This window comes from Rhodnius prolixus, unplaced genomic scaffold (genome assembly GCF_049639745.1).
Source record: "Rhodnius prolixus isolate KJV_2025 unplaced genomic scaffold, Rpr scaffold_1, whole genome shotgun sequence".
Lineage (NCBI taxonomy): Eukaryota > Metazoa > Arthropoda > Insecta > Hemiptera > Reduviidae > Rhodnius > Rhodnius prolixus.
In genome coordinates, this window is record NW_027411581.1 from 11,273,048 (window position 1) to 11,297,143 (window position 24,096).

Sequence of the window (24,096 nt, forward strand, 5' to 3'; positions counted from 1 at the left end):
ATCCGCGAAATCTACGAAAGAAATCACACAACGCTTCTGTAAACCTAATAATTATATATATATATAATACAATAATAATACAATTACGTTACATTTGATTGTTAATATTTAAAAAAATCATTTGTTCTTAAAAGCAATTATTACTGAAATGCTGACATGTTGTTGGGGATTAGCTTAGTTTTAAATGATAAGGAACACTCAAAATGACTGAGCGTCGACAATAATTAAATTTGAAGCATCATGAATGTGTCTCAACTTAACGAATTTTCGTATATAGTAAGAACTTTGTATAATTTCTTCTTAAAGAATTTTTCTGTTAACAGTGATACGCCAACAAACTACACAATTACGTAGTAAACCAGGAAACATTACAAATCTGATAACAAAATTAACAACTTCAGAACTATCATATCAAAATCCTTTAAAACATTATCACGATAACTAAACCTTTACACAATCTACTTCAGGACGCTCTCACGTTAGGAAAATGATTTTTATTACAAGAATCTTTTAGATGATGTTTCAATGATTCAAACACAAATGAGGAGTAATTCTAACATAGACTAGTGTGCAACCAATAACCGTTAACATTGGACCTAAACCTTGTTCATTACACAAATTCATATTTCAGATAGAACGTTCATTGTCGTAAAATTTATGTGCTAATAGATAGATAACATACAAATCAATTTCGTACCTCTAGCTCTTGTTTAAGCTGGATTTGCTGCCAAGGATCAACAGGATCTGTTAACCCAGCCAAGGGCATCTCTTTCGAAACGTACCTATTTCGTTTTCTATAAAGTCTAACTTTATTATTATTTTGGCACTCCGTTTTGGAAAAAACACGCGCGCACTCTTCTCAAGATATTTTAGATTAAAAGAGGTAACGACCGAAGATGTTTACAAGTAGTAGTTGCCGAATGATAGAAGATGCTACTGAAATCTTGCTTGCGGTTCAAGACAGAGTGCTCTGCACATCACACATCTGACATTGCTATACAATATAGGTAATGTTATCTAACGACCATTAGAAGAACTATAGACTGTCGGAAATAACGTTTTAACTATTAAATTAGCAGGACTTTACTTCCATTACATGGATTTTACAATTTAATTTGCCCTTATAAGTAAATAGACTAAAGTCACTTGACTTTTATCAAATAAAAGTTTAAAAAAGAATTTTCATTTTATTTTCTAGTGAAATGCTATTTGGTGTCATTGCTTGGCAACAAAGTAACTTATTTCAAGCTTGAAAGGATGGTACTAGTAGATATATTTGAAGAAATAAACGAGAATTTTGTTTCTGAAATTGGTGATAAATATTCTGTAGAAGGTAAGCTTCCTCCAATTTTAAAAAATCTATAATTAAAATACAAATGAGCATTTTTTATCAATGAAATTATCATAGGTAATTTAGTTCTATTGACATTGATTTGAACAACTGAATTATTTTTTAACAAAGAACTAATTTGGTATATTTACCTATTTATTAGAGTTCATCAGTAAAAGGTAAAATGATTATAGGAAACAATCAGCATGTTTTTGTCTCTTACTTATTTATCTAACAAGTTTTTTTTTTCTAGCTATTTCTGAAGTATGGAAAAATATCTGCAAGTTAATTGGCAAATACTTACAAAATAACAAAGTCCGAATCAAATTATTTATATGATATATGAATATGTCTTTTAAAAAATTTAATTATTGATTTTAACATTTTATTGTAGAGTATAAGTTTAAAAAACATTGGCCTATTCACTTTGGGAAAATGGTCATTAGATAGCGGAATTCGTCGAAAATTATCCCATTTTGAACCAGTTTTTAAACTTTCAAAAAGTGTACTTGAACATTTTGATCTTCATCAATCAAAACAATATACTGATGACAAGGTAAAACACAACTCTTTAGGTTCTGCTGTATCATTTTCATTAATCAAAATAAAAATAACTGCAAAAAATTGTTCAATGCTTCACTTTCAAACCACATTACACTCTCTTCTAAAGATGTCTGAATATTATTATATTCACGACAGGTATGAAACTATTTTTCTGCCTCTTTACAGGTTCCAATTGCATCTGTGAACTATTGTGCCCTAGCAACTGAGTGTAACATTGATAAAGAATGTGTACTGTACGCCTTGCAAGCTGTGGCAGAGGTAATTGTAGTGAAACTTCTTAAGTTATCAATGTAATAATTAACACATCTTAGGGTTTGCACTTACTGAAGAGAGATAGACCTTTCAAGGATGTCACCGCCTTAAAGCTATGCTTATTCGGCAGCTTTCCATTTTATTTAATTTTAATAGAATCTAACTTAATGGTTCGGTTAGAAAGAAGGTAATTAGAGAAAACGAACAACTTATGTCTTTTCTAAGACTATGAAGAATCGATTCATACCTTCGCTCCTAATGGAGTTTCCATTCTGACCTTTAACATTATCTAACGTTCTTTAGCTTTTGCCAATGGTACAAGTTCTATCCCTGCAATATATCCTACCGGAAGACTATAGAACAATTGAAGAACTTGATTGCCATTATTTTTGTTCTATCCGCCCTACAGAACAGACTTAGATCCATCCGATCTTTAATTTATTTGGTTGATGGCACACATTCTTTGCGGTGTAACATTTAATTTTTGACAATAAAAAAAACTGTCTTTCTTCAAGAGAAGTTCGCTAATCTCACTCCAAGTTTGGCAATTGATAGTTCAAAAATATTTTATATTCAGAAAAATGTTATTTTGGTTAGCAGTGCTAGATAATACCGTTAATTTTATAGTTATTTAATCTATCATTAATTTGCAATTATTTCTTTAACTTCACCACTTTTTTACTTTCAGAATTTATGGAAAGTTTTGTATAGAAATGACGACGTGAGACTTGATTTCCCAGAACTCGGAACACTTTTTATAAAAAACCAACTTGTAATATTTAAATTCACCAAGATGATACTACCAGTTAAATTGAATCCACCAAAGATTTGTGTCAGATTTAATGCTGCACTTTCAAAGTATTTGCCTCAAGAAAAGTTTCCTTGCGAAAAACATCATGCAAAAAATATTTATCTTAAGACGTGAAAAATATTTGTAAAATTTAATAAATTACTTTCATAAAAAAGGCTGTTGAAATAAATAAAATTTGTCCTATGCATTTTACTAATTCTAAGTGAAAATCATTGGTGACATTTTCTAGAAAATGTCTAGGTTGTCAATGCATGATGGGAGCATGTGGGACTTGCCCCACATCCTGGAGCGAGTAATTCTCTGAATCTGTTTGAAAAAATGCAATGCAATAGCATTTATTTCTGATTGTCTGCCGTCTGTTCTAGAATTTCCGGCACAGAAATTAGCAAGTGCAGTTTTGTTAAGATTTTTTTCTACTTCGTGTGGTACTCAACTGTATGGGCACTGAATTCATCCTTCGGTATTCAGACTGCAAGGCAGCAAGAGATCTTCACTCACACAATATTCAAAACACACAGCGAAAATCACGAATAAAATTAAACTACCTTTTAGTTGTACATATTTTGCTAGTAATTATGCACACTTCCCTCAACATTCGACCTAATTTTCTTGATAGTGTCATTTAATCATAAAAGTTCAAAAATGTTAGTTTGGCTGGTGAAGAATAGGTTAAAGAACCACAGGTCGGACAGTTTAGTTAAACGATTAAGGGTAAGAGTTCAAGGAGTGCATTTCTTTGCAGAAATTCACACAATAGCATACTATTCAGGTCCAGTTCAATCTGAACAGAAATATTGGAATCACACAAATTTTAATTTTCGCTAGCAAGGCTGTTGTAAGCTCTCAAGTGGTTTATGGATGCCGTAGCAAATTCAATTACCTGGATAAGATACCAGACATGTTGGCATGGCAGGAAACGAAGAGGCCGACATCCTGGCTAGGTTACGCATTTCCTTCAATGTGGGCCTCCAACCCTTCGGTGGTATAAGCGATAGGCTTCTCCAGGAAGCGCTCAAGCAAGGGTAGGAAACCAGTAGAGGCAAAATGAAATGCCAGTGGTTTTCCTCAAAAGCTTTGTCGATTCAGAAAACCTGTAAAAGGTGGGCTTCGAAGGTGATAGCGCCTGCTGATTCTGTGAAGGGTAGAGGAAACTAATTTTATTGTACCTCCGATGTCGTAGGAGGGTAGGATGTACACACCCTAGATCGCTTACGTTAACTTCTTCTATTTTAGAACTCTAGCTAAACTTTAGCCCAATGGCAAGAGTCTCAACAGATGAAAACAGTAGAAAAGTAATTTCGAAAATTGGACGAGCCGCAATACTTAATAGCTGCAGCTGCTGCAAAAAGTAAGCATTCCAACATTTTTAAAAAACTTTTCTCCTAAAAATTATTTGAGGGGTTTTTTAAACAAGATGCTTAGATTTTTTTCAGCAAAAATAAATTCATATCACAGGAATTATCTTTTTATGTAAATAATGGAAACAATACAAATTTTATTCAAAAAAGCTTTAAAGGCACTTTACAATTTACAAAAAAGAAATGAAATGTTTAGAGTCAATTTAAACGAAATAAACATTTATAAGTCAATTTGAATTTTTATAAAATTTAAAAAATCAATAAGCGAAAAAATACTCAAATTTTTTGAAAAAACAAATTACTTCAAGTATTTTTAAATTTGTACTTTTAAATCACTTAAGTTTACTTTTAAAATTATAGGAACAAAACAGAACATTTATTTCTAACAAAATTCTTAACCCAAGCCTCAATACTTTAGGGTCAATTAAAATCGATTTTATTAATTTTTGTTTAATAACATCAATTTTGAGAAAATATAAGAAATTACGTAAACAATTAAAAAATTAATATAATTAAAAAATTAATACTATTAAAACAATTTTATAAAACTTTTTCAGAAAAAAAAATTAAGTAACTACTAATCATCAGTAAATGTGCTAAAGTAAGAAACAATTGAATAAATGCATTAAAAAAAAAACAAAAAAAAAAACCACAAATATGTAGTAAAAATAACTGGCTCTTTCATTTTTCTGAATTATAAATTCAAAATATTGACTTTTTTATCTTATACACTCATTTTTATTTGCCAGAAATCGCTAAAATTAAAATTTTAGCTTAAAGCTCAAGTTTAAAGTTAGGAGACAACAACTAAGTGATATACTTTTCTAAATTGTATGTTTTTTTTAAATAAATAAACCTCTCCTTTTATTAGGACGTATTCAATCAGGAAAGAAAAGTACCTTTACACTGGTCGACTAATTCCCAGCTCAGTGCTAAACTCTAAAAGAAGTGAGAGAAAAAAATCACAATAATTAAAGGAAAAGTGAACGTTTCAAACGTTTTTGTACATCTTGAAACCTTTATTAAATCATTATCCTAGGTCAATGATACAACCAAAATGTCCGAGAAGTCATAATACATACATTTTTCAGATGGATTTTATTTTAAATATTTATATTTTGTAGGCATAAAATGAGTGCATCGCGAAATATCATATGATAGTCAATACTTCCCTAATTTTCTTTACTAAAATTTTAATCGGATCACAAAGTGTTTCTGATTCAAAATTTCTTATAAATTGTTTTGCCCTTGAATTGAACCTGCACTTCACTGTTTTCTCAGGGACGTTTTTCCAACGCTTATATTAAGCGATTACAATAGAATGTAAACAAATAGCTTGCAGTCCTTATTCGATAACCAAATTTTGTTTGATTAATCATAAAACACAAATTCATATAAAAGATACCAATATCGATAAAAATATGACTATTTGAAATCAATATTTGTTTACAATTAGGTCTTTCGAAAGACTTAGAAAGCGTTATCTTTGTTTTTTCAGTTTGAGAAGTTATTATTATTATTTTTTTTTTGTACTTAGAAGAACACGAATAAGACATTAATTGGATAGAGACCGCAAAAAAGTAGTGAATTTAAATTGTTTTCGTCGTTTTATGCCTAATATTTTCACTTAGGTTATTTTGGATCTGCAGTTAAAATGACACGATTACAATTGGTTAATGCCCTTTTTTTTATGTATAATCATACACCTACTTTTTTACTACAAAACAACCTTTGACTGAGGGGTTACACCTTAACTACCCTCTAGAGCATAATCTAACCGGAGGCGTTCTAAATTAATTTAAATTTAAACACCACTAGACAATCTTACTTTCAATCAACAAATAAACTAGAAATTAATATCTGTGTTGACGATAACTTACTCCAAAAAAAGTTGGCAAATATTTATCCTGAGGTGAAACAATTCTAAAAAATTTCCCTACATTAGCTAGTGGCATAAGTGTCGCTTCTGAACTTGTTATTATTCCACATCTGCCATGAAATGAAACAAATAGAAAACTTTTTTGACATATCGGTTGTACATAAGTATCTCAATTAGGCGAACAAATTCAAATATTATCTCAAAGCTTCTATTTATAGTAAAAACTGATACATGAATTTTCTAGTTCGTAAATAAATACAGAATAATTACCCTTTTAAACTGCGGTAAATTCCAGGATGACTTGTTGATGTAATAGTTACATTTTCACTTTGATCCGTAAATTTATTGGCTCTATGTTTCAACAGCATAAATGGTATTCCATTAGTGAAATCTCTTAGTATTTGTTCTTGTACAACATATGTTTGGTTAACCAGCTGGACAACAATTAACGTCCTTCCATCGTCAAGCTCTAAAAGTATAAGCAAACAAATGCTAAAAATTCCTTTTCATTAAAATCAGTATTCTGTTTATTCAATATACTCACCAGCTTCAAATACAAATTTTTTCTCATCCCGTTCGCACTGTAATGGACATATCAACCCGCTTCTAATAAAAAAAAAAAAAAAAAAAATTATAAAACATTCTGAGAAGAGGAATACACTCAACTCCAGATAATTAATCAGATGTTCCATTTTATTTTTAAATGCCCTTCTTTTTTAGTAAAAGCACTTTTTCATAAGATTCTATACAATTATGCACATGAAACACAAATAAAACAATTATTCATATTCAGCAAATTCGTAATAAAAATATTATTATATGAAGATGATTTGGATTCATCTCTGAAAACGACTGCTTGCATTTATGAAATTAAATTTACATGCAATTATCTATTTCTTCAGATAAAAATAATTCGAAAAGTTAAATAGTTTTGTGGTTCCCCAAAGTTTAAAGTTACAGGATTTGACCTGGTTGATGTTAAATAATAAAAGTCGATACTCCATAAAAAAGTTTTTTTTAAAAGTAAAATCCCTAAAAACCAATAAAAGTAAAACAGCAAGCATTCAACATAAACAAGAAACATGTCACAGACTTTTCGGTAAGAGGCAATTCATTATTAAGCAACTTGAGAAATAACATATTAAGATAGATAAAATACTTTGTATCCATACTTCTAAATTTGTAGAATGAGTAAACTGACCTGGGAGACAGATTCCTTGATGATATTACTGATGAAGCGCAAGAATCCTTCTTTGAAGGAAAATTTGGATAAAAATCAAAACCACCTTTCCTGCGCGATTTCACGGATTGTATATTTTCTGAACAATCGCCAATACCCATCAATTGAGATTCTGACAGAGACAAATGGCTGGTTTGCATAGTTACACTTTTAAACAACAATAATAAATTATCTTAGTTTTCAAACATTACCACTTTAGATAAAAAATTATGAGTGAAAATAAGATATCTGAAGAGTATATTGACAGAATACGAACCAGGAAAGTTGATCACCAGTCCCTTCTGTATTCGGATTTGCATCACTGAAATTGGGGAAAATCAAATTTAAAATCAGACCCAGAGCGCGATTAATGAAAGTTGTTGCATTATTTTAAGCTTTATTATCATAGGTTTCCTTTTAGGAATGTTTCCCTAGAATATGAAACAATAAGTAAGAAAAGGGATTAGCTATGCGGTTAGCGTATTGGATTCCCACTCGGAAGACCCGGGATCGAATCCAGCAGCTGACCCTTAGATTTTCTTTTTCTAGGAGCTTCTTACAGATCACAGCAGACGTTAAGAATTTAAAAAGTATGACTACTGGAAAAAATATATGTTGTGCTTGAGGAGCCTATTTCCGTCTTAAATGGCAATTTTAGTTGTCAACCCTTAACTTTATAAACTGTAAGTTTTTGTTAAGGAGTACAACTGTAGTTACAAGTTAAACGGAAACCAGTAAAACTAGAATGTAAAGTTTTTTTTAAAATTTTTTTAAAAGTTCATTCACATTAATTTAAGAAATACATTTAGACAAATTTTGTACAAAACCCATAAGAAGTCTTCAGAACGAGGGCATTTGAATGCCAAAATAAATATTAAGTAAAGAAGAAGATAAATAATTACTTTGATTCCATATTTCCGTTTTCTATTACCGTTTCCAGAGGGCTTTCATTTTTCAGCAGAGTCTAGTAAAACAACATATACAAATAAAGTGAATAAAAGTTAATAAATATTATATTAATGATAGAATAAAAGTTAAAATGAGTATTAGCAGCAAAAATGTTGAACGTATATCAATATCAATTGTATATGATCGTGTACTATGTCTATAATTTCATTGTATATAAGAAATTAATTCAGTGAAAACGGGGTTGATATACCCATCAAGATCTAAAGTATCTAAATGTGGTCACAGTACGTATTATAATTTTTAACTGAGATATATCCGTTTCAGGATAATCAACCCTATTTTTCTTTTATATTTTGTATTTTAAATTGCGTTAGGCGTATTAAAAGGGTTAAAACCATAACAGCTAGTATTTTCAGAGCAATGATATTTTCTAAAAGCAACACCATGTGCTCTTGTGTAACAAAATTATCACTGACTTTTTCAAATAATTATGGATGCAATACTTAATTTTTTAAGTACATATTCCATTAAATAAGTTAATTCAATAGCCAGTAGCAAAGATCAAATCATGACTAAAAAGTGTGTCACTATTTGGTCCATTGGATCATTTGACTATTTCACTTTTCTTAAAAAAAAAACTGAATATTTCAAACTCGAAAATGGACTCTTTCACAAGAATGATTTACAATTACCACCACAACCTTTATCTGATTAATCGGAAGTAAGTTACACGGAGAATATGAATTTTTTCAGACCGCAGTAATTACAGATTACAATACTGAGATGATAATAAGGAGGGCTTACCACAACTTGTCTGGTAAGCAACTAGCAGCTGACAAATTTTCCAAGGAGAAATGAAACTAAAAAAGCATCTGCTGAAGGGAAAGCTAACGATAAAGAAAGAGGATAGATAACGATTTATTCAAGGAATATTTTTAACTTCTCCTACATAGCTGCAGATAAAAAACGCGGGGGTTCCAAAAGATGTTTAACGAAATTTACTGATCAGAATGTGTCAATCAAATCTAGAATTTGATAATTTAGCGATAACGGATGGGTAATGCGATCTCTAGTGTTTAACATTATTTAGAATGATATTTACAATTACAATTTTCATGTTGAATATTCTGTACAAAAAGCACGGTGTTGTATTCAATAGGTTACTCTGTGACCCGATATGACTACATGGTCACAGGACATTTAACGAATTTGGCGAATGGAATGATAATTATTTAAGATAGTTGGCCAGAGCTTGTAATTATTTTTGAAAAATCTTGAGATAAGGTTAGTTATAAATAAACAATCTTAAAGCCAACGTTTCGAACTAAATTTAGGCTCAGTTTTTTATTAGTAACGCTGGTTAATAGTTTTTAGTACTGCATCAGTTGTATTTTCATGTTTCTGCTTACAATATTGATTGGAAAAGAGCACTGGATATCAGCCTGGTTAATATTTTAAAAAAGGAGCATAAGCATAATAATTGTGGTACTTACATTACTTAAAATTTCTGATGAATATTTATCACAAAATGGATGCAATTGGAAGAATCTTTCTTCTACAGATACTCTCGCGGTTACCTCTTTTAAAAACTCTTGATAAATGTAAACAATGTTTTTCAAGAAAACATTGTGCCATATTTTGGAAATGTTTTCCTACATCAAAAAAGATAACAATAATTAACAAAAATTTGTTTACAACTACATTATAAGTACTGATAACTATATTGTCAAGTATCTACAGTTATAAAACTAATTTACCAAGTATTCCTGATTAAATAAATCATTAAATATGTGTCTGATTAAGGGGGAGATGATAAGAGGGGCAGAGAGGATTTCGCCCTTTCAAGCATTCATCAGATGCAATGTTATATGTTGGCACAAAACTCAACTCACATACTAAATGAGTAAGTTTAGGAAAACCGTGGTGTGGAGCAACCAATTTCAAGAACAATGCTTAGATATTTTAGCGGTTAAGTAGAATATCCTTCTTCAATTTCTTGCCAACAGAATAAAGGGCTTTTTTATTTAATTTATGCAATGTTTTTCCCATAATTCCGGCTCTTTATCTTCGATATTCTCTTCCTACTAATAATAGGCTACTTCTATTTATAATTTTGTAATGGTTAATATTCAAAGCCATTAATAAATACATATGATATAAAATTGCTAATCGATTGAAAACTCAATAGTATCTAAATGCTTTAGCACAACTACTTACAACATCCTTAAGAAACATTGATCTAATGAAATGCGAAGAACAACAAGTATTTAATGGTTTGTTTTTATTTCCACTTTCAGCGCTCTCTTCAATCTGTTACAAGAATCAGAGGATAAAGTAATTATTTAACAGTATTAATGAAAACTCAATGTAAGCGCCAAAAATTTTACCTCCTTAAATAAACCTCGAATTCCTTCAGCATCCATTGGTGCACCTAATGTCAGCCAAACAGGAAGTATCTAAAATTGCAATTAATTTTATCAACAAATTTTTATCAAGGTCAAGGTTGATAAAGTCATAGGCTACATGATTGCATTTCCAAAGCACATTTTGTTTCATTTTTTGACACCTTAATCTGTTGTTAAGCTACTATATACTCTAAAATTTTACCTTTTGTAAGATTCCTGCAAGCAAATCGGAAACATCGCCACAATAATCCTGTAAAGTATACCCACTTTAAGTATTATGTATTGTAATAGAGCTTAAATTTAAATCTATTTTAAGATTCAGATGATAATCTAGCACCCATGATAAATTTCTCGGCTTGAAACTGAATTGCTACATTGCTAGTTTACTGCTTTTGACCCAACGTTTTTTTGCTTAAAACCGAAAGATTTATGCGAGTTTTTAATTTACATTAACTGTGAATTAAGATTTTGCCTTATTTGAAAAATCGTGCGAAGAAACATGAAATAGAAAATGCATTCAAAATTACTAGGTTAATTACAGTTTCGGAGATAAATTTTTTCTTTCACGGAGAGGTCTAGCAACTGGTAAACTTATAAGCATAGGTTCACTACGAAAAGGAGGCAATTGTAATATTTCATTGAATAATCATGTATTAAATACGTATCGTTCTATAATGAATGTTAAGGTGTTGCATTCGCAAGATAAGGAAATGAAGTTTTTGAAAAAAGAATTATAATATAAAAATTCCACAGCAAGATGTAACGATAACCAACATTTCCTTCTCTTAAAATATCCGAATAAAATTTCAAAGGGGAATATAAATTAACACTGCAATTTGTTTTTTCTTAGACTACCAAGTAATAATAACTTGTGAAGTGTGCACTTTTTAATACGAACCATTGATTCAATAAACAATTAAGTTAGGTGCAAACTAAAGAATGCAGAGTATGATGCGTATAGCATGACACGGCACTGGTTATTTGTAAGTAACGAAATTAATGAAATGGCACTTATTGGTGACACATAACAAAAATAGTTACAAAAACCCGCACTGAAATGTGACGGGTCACACGCGACATATTCGTCTCCACTACGCCTAGCTTAACACGTTTACCGCTCATTTACTTTGTAAAAAAACAAACTTTCGGTAATAATGAAAACATTTTTTGAATTTCTAGATCATTTTTTCTACAACAGTTTTTCTAGATCATTAAAAACAATTTTTTGGATACTTTTTTCAATTAAATTAACTATGGTAGTTTTAAAAATTAAAATAGGCTTTGCTCATTAGATCCTTCAAATCCGATCTCATCTCATTCCTAAACTGAACGTAGATGCAAGTTTGCTAATACTCTCTTAATACAAAACAAAACAATATAAAAGTAAAAGATATTTTTAACATACTTTTTGATATACTTCATGCCTTTCAAAATCCGCATCATCCTTAACCTTATTAATTGACTGTAAAAATTAAAAAGATATAATACATTATTTTCATATAATACAAATATCAACTAAAAATTATTAAAGCGAGGATATTCTTGTACAGTTAACATGTATGTTCTCCACATATGTATGTTGTATGTAGAGAAAGTCGTGTATTAAAACATTTTTTAATTTAAATAGTTAACAATGTTCTTCAGTAATTAAAATTTTATTTTTTCTATACCAAAATTTTTGCTACCGCGGCTTACTAGAACTGCACTTCAGGCCTTAAATTATGATGCTTTTGCTGGCAATGATCAAAAAATGTCTTTTAAAAATTGTTTACATTATAAGTTGGTTTCTAATGACTCAATCAAGAATTAAACAGGTAAGTTCAAAAAAGAGGTGTAGATGATTATTGGAAACTATGATCGAAATGATTCTAAAATTATACATAAAATCAGTAATGATTTGAAAATAAATAAATATGTATATATATCCCCATATAAATTGTCTTATTGTTACTATAAGTTTTAGTGACAGAATGCTTCAATTCAAACACTAATTTTTGTTTATCTTCGGAGTTGTTGGTATTGCACGGACAATAAGTCAATTTTTAAATGAAATAAATATCTTACCAAAATAGCTGAACACCTTGCAAAGCCTTTTTGAATTAGTATGTCATTAATGTTAACATCTTCATCCTGGCTGGTATCAATCAACATCACACTAATTACAGGAATCTGTACAATTAATTTAACTTTCTATAGTAACCAAAACAAGTGATATATATTTAAAAAAAAAAAGTATCGAAAATAAAAGTTATTTGGGTGAATCAAGAAATAAACAGAAGTGAAGAGAAACTAAATGAACAACGAACTTGAAGCTGTAGTTATCCAGGCAAATACAGCACTTCTCCAAACCATAGCAGCTAAACCAGTTACTAAACGACCGATTTTTGCGGGACATTCTCAAGGAGCAATCTTGAATCCCCTACTCTTCAATCTACACTCCTTACTTAGACCTGCATATACGATACAACTACAGCCTCCTCCAACTAAACATTAACCAATGCATTACTGACTTACTAGCATCTGCAGTACTGCTCTACTAGTCGCTTCTTAGACCTCTTTTAACACACGACTGGCTAATCTGGATAACAACCATCCAAACACTGAATAAAAAACTACAGACTTTACAAACTAAAGCACAATGGCATGCAATGAAGCCTCATGGTTTACTAGGAACATACAAATAGACAGAGTACTAGTCATTCAAGCCATTCCAACTCACACTTCACACCCTGTCATCCACATCTGATCACTACCTTGGCGAGCCTACAGCTTCAAGAAGACTGAAACCAAGTCTGTATCAAGATCTGAGAACTGAACTCTTTTGAAATATACATCAATGAGTGAGTCACAAGCAGCGAGCTAGCCTATTTTTAATTTGAAAATTTATAAAATAAATGTATAAAATTTTCTAGTTTTCAGATAAAAATAAGATAAAATTTGTATGTTTAAACATAAAGACGCTTTTGGCTTACTTCGTTAGCTTCCAAAATGCAAGCATAGAAAGTCTTTTGATATAAAATTTCAAAAAGGAAATAATTGACTTCATTATCCCACTCTGTTTTATGGTTCACTGGTTGAAGATTATGTAATTTCGCTCGAACAACATGAACAGGATCTTCAATAAATTTCTTATGCAACAAGCGCAGTGAGTCCTGGCTTTCCCAATTTATTGTACCATAATCTACGTAACTAACCTGAAAAGATGTACATACATTAAGTTTAATAGAATTATCACTGAATAATTTGGAAGCCTCTAGCTCTGCTTGGGATATCGTTTCTTGCCTTGATGTGATAGATTAGAATAAGCGTTTCATATCATCAGCAGTTCACATCATTGAGGAATGGTAAAATTTTAATAGTGTATCAATTATATCTCTATCATATAAAGACTGGAATTTTGTAATTTATTTTTTCCATGTTCTCAATTGGGCACAATATTTTCTTTAAACTTATAATATTATTCTAGTCAACTTAATGCTTAATCATAATATAATGGTTTATTTTTTCAGAAAAACTATCTTCAAATGAGCTCTTGAAGGCAGAGCAGAACAATTGCTTACAGCAGTAGAAGTTTATCAAAGAACGAAAAATTACTGGTCACCAAGAAAGAGCTCCAAGCTGTAGCATATGGGATGAAATATTTTAAGTATTATTTTTATGGAAATTAGGTCAAATTGAGAAGCGACCAAAGTGCCCTCAAGAGGTTGCGAACGTTCGAAGAACAGGAAGGTGTGGAAATATGTGGATGGCTGGAAAGAGAGGCGAAATTCAGCTTTGAATTTCATATAATCTGGGAAAGCCAAGCCAATGCCGTTAGTCTATCGCGGGTATGTTAACTGTTTCTCAAATGTAGGAGCAGAATAACAGCGTGGGAACGTCAATTACGCTGCTTCAAGTTCTTGCGTTTTAAATGTCTGTTTTTAATTGAGAGTTATTTTTTTAACTAATAAAATTAAGCAACCAATAAAATAATTTACTCACTTTGATTTTGTTCTTATCTTGAATTTCAAGTATTTTAGACCTGTACCATCGATTATCTAAATGAAATCTAACGCAACACACTTGTCCAGGTTTTATTATATTTTCATGCATACGGTAATTTTCTTCTACATCATCATAGAATATGCTGTTGAAATAAAAAAAAACGTTAGTTTCCATTATTACCATAACAACCAAAATTTACACTCAAGTTACAAATTAATGTTAACTTTTTAAAAAATATTTCCTAAAGAAAGTGACAGACCAATTGCTTTCCACTTTATATTCTTTCCTCAAACTCAAACAGTTTAAAATCCCAATGAATTTTCAAATTCCAGTAAATACTTACTTTTAAACATTGAAACCTGGCAAGAAATCTTTTATTTCTCTTAGATCAGCGCTGAACATAAAATAAACATTACACTAAAGAAACTCACTTTAATGCAAACATAAGTTTGTAGAGTCTTGTTGCGTTTTCTAAAGGATGAAGCCATATTGCTGAAGGCGAATGTACATCTGACACATGAACTCTCATCTGTGATACATCTGGTAATTGAAATCCTTTATAATCATAAGTCGGATCACATACCTCGTCATTAAAATAATTGTTCCAAAGATGTTTTATCTGAAAACAATTTTTACTTGACATCTTTAAAATGCACCTTACTTATCTAATTAAGGATCGAATTTGTGAAAATAAAAGTTATAACAAATTTGTAGATACATATCTAGCCCCTGATGGTATATTAATTGCTAGGAACATTCTTCAAATTTTAATAAAATTGAGAGAGAGAGAGACCTAAATTTTAAACATACTGTTCTCAATGCAGTCATTACTGCATAACTGACTAGTACTGGTACCGTGTTAGTTCTACATTCTTCACCAGTAAAGTTAAATATATCTTTCAACAAGCGTAGTGTGAGACCAAACATAAGTGAAACCGAATGCTCTAAACCTAACTGTTTAATCAACCTCTATGAAGGATGAAAGCCCGAAATCTGTCAGGGAATCAATAAATACGCGTGTTGCGACGGATAACATCAGTGGATGACACTGATCGGATAACAAAGCGGACGTAACCACATTTTAATCTCTACATCTCTCTACTTCAATACCTCTACTTTTTATACTAAAGAGTGATTAAAACGATGGAGTCAACTAGTACTAAGCTCAAACTTGTATTCCGTTTTGTTATTGATGTTGCTTACGATTTTGGCTGGAATATGTAAATTAAGGTCTGATTATGGTATGGATTTTTCACGATTATTTTTAAATCATGTACTATTTACACATTTTTTCTTGGAACATTTTACCAAGATTACATTTCTTCCCATTATCCGGGCTCATATCGTTTATTTACAGATGGGTCCAAAATCAATAATAAAGTCGGAAGTGCTGTGTATGATCCGGTTCGGAACTATTTTCAACAATTAAATTAGAAGATGAGGCGTCCATCTATACAGCGGAGCTAATTGCTATTTTAACGGCTTTAAAATATATTTATTCGTTGTCGGAGAAAAAATATACCATTATTAGTGACAGCCAGAGTGCGTTGTGTAAATTATCACATATACACAACCAGTCTGGAGGAATGAATCACATTATCGCAGAGATTGTAGAAACTATTGCCATTTTTAAAGAGAAGGGAGTCTGCATTAATTTTTTGTGGGTAAGAGGTCATTGTGGTATAAAAGAGAATGAAATTGTTGATACACTTGCAAAGGAAGCCACCAATAGTGGGGAAATGGCTAATTATAAATTACCACACACCGATATCAAGCGTATAATTGCAAAAGCAGCACTACAAAAATGGCAGACAGATTACAATAATGGTGATAAAGGTAGATTCTATAAAACTATGGCAGATCAGTTACCTAGACAACCATGGTTTAAGGGAACTGGCACTAATAAATGGGTTGTTACGACAATAAGCAGGCTGAGAGCGAACCACGCGGTGTGCGGATCGTATCTACACAGGATCAACAAAAGGCCTCTCCTCTTTGCGTAGATTGCAATGAGGAGGAAGATTTCAAACATGTAATAATGATATGTCCACGTTATGTGGTAGAAAGGAAACGAATGTTTGACGATATATACAGGTATTTAGATGCACCATTTCGCTACGAAGACATTATATTCTCCACCAACAGTTATGTGCTTAAGTCGATAGCAGAGCTAGCAATGAAATATGAATGTATTTAGAAGCTATAGCCGAATTAGAATGAATGGAACAAAATGCTTAGAGAAGGATTACGTGATTTTAATTTTGGTTAAGCGAGAAGGATGGCAGGAGCACAGAGTGCTGCTCCATCCATTAGCAGTAGTTTATGTAAATAGCGGTATATAGTAGAATGATGAATGTGTGAAGCGAATGTATTTGTAGGTAAGAACGGAGAGTAAGTGATATTCTAGTGATAAGCACCTAGACGATGCTGGCTGTATGGCGGAAGCCAATGCCAAAAAAAGAAAACAAAAAAAAAAAACATTTTACCAAGAAAATTGAGTCTTTGGGAAGTTTTTCGGGAAACTACAATCTAAAAGCAAGCTATCCTATCCAAAAATTTACTGTCTATACTCTATATAATAGCAAGTATATAACATTTAAAGCTAATCAGCATTCCGAGTTTTAACGACAATCGCGTAATCTGCTTTTAGTGTTATGTATTATTTTTAGTAATTTATTTATTTTCTCCTTGTTCTTAATAGGGTACAATATTATCTTTAAACTTATAACATTATTATAGTCAACTTAACGCTTAATCCTAATATACTAGTTCATATTTTTTTTTTTTTTTTTTTTCAGAAAAACTTCTTCAAATGAGTTCTTTATTTTAGAAAGTTCTTTGATTTCGAGGGATTTTGAAGCAAGTTCTGGCTGCTTTTAAGGACTATAGAAGTTTTAAAACTAAAGCTGAAAACAAAAATTCTTACTTTTTATTAGAGAATTTCATCGCGAGACAAAAATCTTAAATATAAGTTTAACATAGTATGTTAAATAATAAGCTTATATAATACACTAAACAGAAAAATCGAAAAAATAATTTTAAAAAAAAGTAAATACATACCTCTTGAAGTGGCGGAAGTGCATTAACAGATTCACTAGTTTCAATATCCAGATTTTTTGTTTTAAATTTGGGAAATACTATACATTCTTCATCTACCATTTTCAACTTAATGCCTCGACAGTTGGTTAAAAATGATCCTACGCTATCAAATCCTAACTTCTTAATATCAATTCTAACTTTGAATTCTTCCTGTAAATTAAACAAAGTAATGGGCGCTACACGTATACGTACGTATTGTTCAACTTTTTTTCTCAGAATCTCTTTAGAAGATTCCTTCTGAATTGGTGCTTAGTATTTGAGGTGAACTCAAGTATTGTGCTGCTCTACATTTATTTCTCTGTTAAAGAGGTTTTTTGGAGCGGTTTGACTGATTTTTTTATTTTTATTAAATATTTTATTTTCTAAATTTATGAAAAATATCCATACCTAAAATTAATTAATTAAAAAGATGTATTTTAATTTTGTATTCTTGATTTAAATTGTACTAATAAATAAAATTATTAGCAGAGTACTGATAACACTACCGACAACTCTCTGGACAGTCTTAAGACCTTGAGTTTGCCTGTCAGCATGAGAATATATTATTCTGTTCAAACGTAAAAATTTGTTTAAAATATTTATTAATTACTATGTTTCCTTTGGATCTTGAATTTAATAAAGGTTTTATTATTATTAGAAACTTCAGTTCCTCGTTTTATATTTATGGAAGTTTTTTATATTGTCAAAATTTTATTTAAGCTCGTACCTCGTATTTGTCTAATATCTCTTCTGATTTTATCCCTTGAGGATACTTTTCGGTAAGATCAGTAATACAATCTGACACTATATTTGGAACCCATTTGCTTGAAGAATCTGTAACAATAAAAAAAGAATTCATTTCAAATAGCTGATTGGTAGGAGGCTGTCGAAATGCTTACAACAGTGCGAAAGTCGGAGAACATAATCAATCAGAAACATGGAAAACATCATCAGAGATATGAGAGGTTGCCTAGACTTATAACAAGGATTATGGATTAGCTATGCAGTTATCGTATTGGATTCCCACGCGGAGGTCCCGGGTTCGAACCCAGCTTCTGACCCTTAGATTTTCTCTTCCGGTGATGGACAGTGCTGTATGTAATAAGAGAACACTATCGGTTCGCCAAAAACCTTAGATGTTATTTAAAAGTTATTGAGCAGCAGTCCTTTTGGTTTTATAGTTACTCCCTATCTAAAACAAGCATAGTAAAGTAATGATCTGCATAAAGTGGCAAAAAGCAAAAAATACTAATTTTTTACATAAAATAAACGCAAAACACTTCTTGATTTCAACTCACCCTTTCGTTTTGGATTGATTCTTGCATCATAAAGTACCCAATCTTGAGAATATTTCGTCTTTTCAAACGTAAATATGTTAGGTAAAGAAATTATAAGTTCTTTCATGGAGCTAAATCCTAAATCTTGAGCAATTAATGGGCCGCCAAATTTTTCCTTAAAATAAAAAGAAACATTTGAAATATTCAACGACTTACTCTTAATTTTCACAATTTTCTTTAGAGTACAAAAATTTATAAATTTTAGATTGGGTCTTCGGGAGATTAATATGTGTCCTAAATTATTCTAGAGCACAAATCTAAGTTATACTTTTTTGCATAATTCCATTTCTCTTAAAACCTCAGTTCGTCGAATCAGACGCAAAATATAAATAAATAAATACAAAATAAATAAATAAATAAATTTCTTCCAAAGTAATTAAGAGATTGTTGGAGAAACTATATCTCATATTTGTTCATGCAGACCCTTTAAGGAACATTTACTCCAACTTGGACTGATGAGGTTTGATTGAAAACAAAACAAAACGATACGATCCTAGCCCTCAAAATATTATCAGATGAAAGGAAAAATATGACAAATTCTTCTCTGAACTAGTTTCAAGATTATGTGAAGAATTCCAACTCCCATTAAGTCTTTTGAGGTAGGGAAGAAGATAAATTATAATTCCCAGTAGGCGACAGTGATTACTTTAACTTATAATAGAAAAAAAACAAACATTTCAGTCAAAATTACCTTATAAACAGCACTAAATTTTGTGGCACTTATACCCTTTGAATATAACAGGAGAATTTCTCTAAAATTATCCTTCATTTGATCGCTTATATTTTCACTGAAATAAAAAGATTTATAAGTATACATTTCTAAATATATAAAACAGGACTTCAATCTTTATTTTATTTAACCTACTAGAACATAATTCAACACTTTCATTTTAAAAAACAAACAATTCTAAGATCTCTGTCACACAATCACAACCAAAGGATTATTAATATCTCAACGGCAAAACAAATCAAGGCACTTAACTCTTTTAATTTAAAGAACTGACACATTGTTCGACCTTGAAGGAGTTCATTTGGACAAAAACTGGATGATATATAATAATAGTATTACACAATAATTAACAAAAATAGTTTTCGAAGTGATGATTTGGTTCTATTAAACATTCGGAAGAGGAATGCAACATTTTTTAAATAAAAACAGAGTATTGTAACACGCTTGCCGTACATCCAGTTAACTATCAGAATTTCAGAATGCACTTTTACTTTAAAGATGAAATTGTCACATTAAAATATTTTGGACAGTTGCAATAGTCGGGCTTTATGTCTAACGAACAAATAAGAACCATCAATGGAACATCAGGAGAAAATTAAGTTTTAAAATAAAGAAGAACAAAGATCTTCGAGTTGTTGGCGATGAAGTCATTTTGATGATTTTCATTAAGAAATCACACCAGTGGTTGAGTCACACTAAAACAATGCTGGCAAAAAGGTTTCCACGAAGAATTAGGCATAATTAAGCACAGAAAACAAGGGATAAAAAAAATTAGCTTGGATATTAAAAATTATGTACAAGTTAAGAAAAGGATGGGGATGAAGAGATTGGATTGAGGGAGCAAGAAGTGCTAACCAGAAAGAATGATAAATTGTATTATGTTATGAAATTATTAATTATTCGCAGTTTTAGCAACACATTTAACACTCCTTGCTTATTAAGACACATTATTCTGATATGTAACTTTGTAGAGAAACCTATCCACTCTACTCTCTAAATGTGCTATTAAACGAATAACCCTGGAAACATGTTGAAATAAAAGTTGTATACTACCTTAGTACAATGGGTATACTAACTTCAAGAAAAACCGTTGGAGCAATTTTTGAAAAAATCTCAAGAGAATAATTCATTTATAAAGTGTTACTTATGATGAGGACTTTTGATCGCCGACTCCTGGAGTACACACAGACCATTTTCGAAAACCACTAATCAAAAAATGATATTTCCGGAGAAATCGAAATGAAAACTTTAACATAATTGCAATACTTTCCATATGTAGAAATAGAAAGCAAAAATAATACTAAAGAAAGCAACGTCTGGAAGAAAGGTGAGAATAAAAAACGCACAGTTACTAGTTGCAAAACGAACTTATCGTGCACTTGCACTTTATAAAGGTGCAATCTGAAGTGATGAGATCAAGTGGAGAAATGTTGACTCTAGAACGTGACAGTAATAGAAATACACATTACTTTCCCTCAATATTTTTATTTAATAAGTAATATTACTAACCTATAAACTGATTCTTCTGGAGAATTGGTTACTGCAGGCAAAGTATCTAGAAATAAAAAACATTACTTAAAAATAAAATATGTCTTAATTATTAGAAATAAAAATAATATAAGTAAAATTAAATATAATAAATTTAGCTAAAACTGAGAAAATATCCAACTTTTCAATAATTTCTAACAAGATTTGATTCTTTTGTGTTTAAAACAAACTATGAGTAGTTACCTCAACAAACGCTCATACATGTACACAAGAATGCAGCTTAAATTATAATATAAACGTACTAAATATGTTATTATTATATGTCTGTTATTTTTTAAAAGTTGGGAAAAACCGGGGTCATCCAATCCTCTTCCAGGTGCCAAAGATTGTAACATATTAGCCAAACTCAATGGCAATAAAATTTGACTTTTTCATGTTTTCAGTTTGAAAACTCTTGAAATATCGCCAATAGCCTAGTAAAATAGTTCATGTAAACATAAAATATTCATGAACAGTTAATAAATTTAAGTATAACTTCATTGATCAAGAAAAAAAACTTTGTTCCAGAATGGATGTATTTAAGTCAGATGATCTAACACAATAAGCCTCTTGTGGCTGCAGTGCCGTAGGGCGTAGGTCCATTCCCATCTACTATTCTAATTCTAAGTCAGATGATTTAGTGATTAAACGTGAAATAAATCATAATGAATAACACAATAATGTGAATATTATTGTTATCCTTCTAGGAAGGGGATTATCTCAGAAGATAAGCCGAAAGTACCGATTTCAAATCCACGAGTGCTACCCTTAGATTTTCTCTTCCTAGTCAGCAGTCATTGTACTCTCACTGCTGTGATGGACAGGGTTGTCTTTAGCAAAAGAAAATTGTCCAGAGACAATGCATGAGACGACTCGTGGTGCCTTTCACCTTAAATTCTGACGCGCCTTTAGAATTAAAAAAAACAAAAAAGGAAATAATTGAGCCAAATTATACAAGGTACCATTTGTTTCAGAAAAAGGACTGATATCAAGCGGGTCTTTTGTCATTTCAGCACCTTCAACATTTTTCGATAATACATCAGATATACTTGATACTTCAAGAGCTGAAATGTCCTTCACAATTCCTTGTTCACTACAACGATCCATTTCTATTTGCATTAATGACTTAGGAGTTTCTTCCTGAGTTTCTTGATTTGGGGCGCATAAACTTTTCTTTGTTGGAACTTTTGTTTCTAAAATAAAACAAAACAAAAACTGGATAAAATTAGTTTGAAAAACTAGTTTGAATTTTTAAATGAACTTTTATTTTACTTTTTCAAATTTACTATATTAAAAAGATCCTCTTGCGATAAAGAGGAACTCTTTTCCAAAAGAGAGATTAATTTTAACAAAGCATGACTGCTGTTGGGAAGCAACCAGGTCACATAGCTAAGTGACGGCAGTCTACTTAAAAGACTAAAGAACCTGGCCCAACAGAATATTCTTGTCTTCTTTGGAGAGTAGGTGATAGACTAGAGTTAAGCCTTTACATATATATGATATCGTAGTGAATCCAACAACAACAAAAACAAGAATGCTGGATTAAAAGTGTAGTTGCAACAGTAGGTAGTTGGCGACTACGTGGACTGTTTCCTGTGAAATATGATAAGCAGTACAGATCCAAACGGAACGAAACTAAACGGTGCTTCTTATTTAAATACATTACTGAGTGTATAGTGTGTCTATACTGATAGAGGAACTTAAAAGAAAAAAAAAGGTACGAGAAATCATTTGCAGTTACATAAATAAGCATTGGATAGCGATCTACTTCACCAGCTCCAGAGAATACATCTAGATGTCTAAATTATAATTTGAAGAGTGATCTTAATGGTCAAATTTAGGATCACTCTACATTACAACTTCTGAAGTTCTCAAATGAGTAGAGAACTTCTGAACCAAGTGGGTAAAGTGTAATTTTTCCTAGTGTTTCAACAGTAATATAATGAGATTATGCACTTACTATTAAACAACGTAGGTCTTGTTGGTGGCCTTGAAAAAAAATTTGATTTTTGTTTTTTTTGTTTCTGAACTAAATCATGTATATGCGCAACCTGTTCATTCCACACAGGCACTAAAAATGGTCCTCGATTTGTATATTCAATCTAAAAAATACAAATAAAGCTTTAAGAAACAATAACTAAATATTTGTTCAGTACAAATCATTGGCTACCTAAACGCTATATGTCATGCATAAACATTAACAACAAAATCTTATGAATTCTAATAAAGTACGAATGTTAAAATAAAAATCTAAAAGATTATGACGTACTTTTAAAACGTCAGAAATAGACTTTAGAAAGTCATTAACATATTTAAAACCAAATTCTTGATAAGGTAACTCCTTTCCTATACTTTTTTCATATTCATACAACAATTTCGGTATTGTGAGCCGCTCTGGGCTCGACACAATGAGGCTACGAATTTCGGATTTCGTTTCTTTGAGTTTATCTTCCAAGGACATTACGCACTGGCTTTATCAATTCTTATTTATGAAGTTGTGTTCAATGCTAACATAAATGATGTAAACAAATTATAAGAAAGAACACACTAATGTCACCGGTTTTTCTAACCAATAACAGTACCCAAAACAAGACTTAAGACAAAACTAGGACCAGATAGTTGATAAGATTCGATTCACAGAAGCGCTAGTGCAGCGTAGATTTGGCGGGATGGTGGAATAAGGTGTGGTTTCTGGATGGTCTGGTTCGTTTTG

The 24,096-nt window shown here is 31.0% G+C and overlaps 2 protein-coding genes and 1 long non-coding RNA gene across 4 annotated transcripts in view; 2 read left to right on the plus strand and 1 right to left on the minus strand.

Annotated features, from left to right (window-relative positions):
* Window positions 1-24,025, minus strand: part of LOC141454118 (uncharacterized) — a 164,822-nt gene extending 140,797 nt beyond the window's left edge. Inside the window, exons 1-23 of the mRNA XM_074127987.1 lie at window positions 23,653-24,025; window positions 23,344-23,485; window positions 22,346-22,576; window positions 21,366-21,411; window positions 19,818-19,914; window positions 19,088-19,241; window positions 18,517-18,623; window positions 17,772-17,960; window positions 15,143-15,330; window positions 14,709-14,853; window positions 13,700-13,921; window positions 12,792-12,896; window positions 12,133-12,189; window positions 10,930-10,977; window positions 10,710-10,778; window positions 10,540-10,632; window positions 9,816-9,974; window positions 8,316-8,377; window positions 7,691-7,735; window positions 7,396-7,581; window positions 6,739-6,800; window positions 6,465-6,663; window positions 6,196-6,304 (exon numbers count right to left, since the gene is read on the minus strand). Coding sequence (XP_073984088.1) covers window positions 6,196-6,304; window positions 6,465-6,663; window positions 6,739-6,800; window positions 7,396-7,581; window positions 7,691-7,735; window positions 8,316-8,377; window positions 9,816-9,974; window positions 10,540-10,632; window positions 10,710-10,778; window positions 10,930-10,977; window positions 12,133-12,189; window positions 12,792-12,896; window positions 13,700-13,921; window positions 14,709-14,853; window positions 15,143-15,330; window positions 17,772-17,960; window positions 18,517-18,623; window positions 19,088-19,241; window positions 19,818-19,914; window positions 21,366-21,411; window positions 22,346-22,576; window positions 23,344-23,485; window positions 23,653-23,844 — 2,907 coding nt within the window. The 5' untranslated portion in view covers window positions 23,845-24,025. The remainder of the gene's footprint in view (window positions 1-6,195; window positions 6,305-6,464; window positions 6,664-6,738; window positions 6,801-7,395; window positions 7,582-7,690; window positions 7,736-8,315; window positions 8,378-9,815; window positions 9,975-10,539; window positions 10,633-10,709; window positions 10,779-10,929; window positions 10,978-12,132; window positions 12,190-12,791; window positions 12,897-13,699; window positions 13,922-14,708; window positions 14,854-15,142; window positions 15,331-17,771; window positions 17,961-18,516; window positions 18,624-19,087; window positions 19,242-19,817; window positions 19,915-21,365; window positions 21,412-22,345; window positions 22,577-23,343; window positions 23,486-23,652) is intronic.
* On the plus strand, window positions 146-3,131 carry LOC141454246 (uncharacterized). 2 transcript variants are annotated; one of them, XM_074128303.1, is made up of 6 exons: window positions 146-276; window positions 1,199-1,333; window positions 1,584-1,645; window positions 1,725-1,886; window positions 2,060-2,152; window positions 2,835-3,131. In XM_074128303.1, coding segments are annotated over exons 1-6 (690 nt in total). In that variant the 5' UTR covers window positions 146-275; the 3' UTR covers window positions 3,072-3,131. The 2 variants fall into 2 exon arrangements, with proteins under 2 accessions (XP_073984404.1, XP_073984410.1); XM_074128309.1 differs by lacking the exon at window positions 146-276 and having other exon boundaries at window positions 1,033-1,333.
* On the plus strand, window positions 12,905-13,872 carry LOC141454337 (uncharacterized). Its single transcript, XR_012458635.1, has 2 exons — window positions 12,905-13,567; window positions 13,640-13,872. It is a non-coding gene; the product is annotated as an uncharacterized lncRNA (long non-coding RNA).
* Window positions 24,026-24,096: the final 71 nt, after the last annotated feature.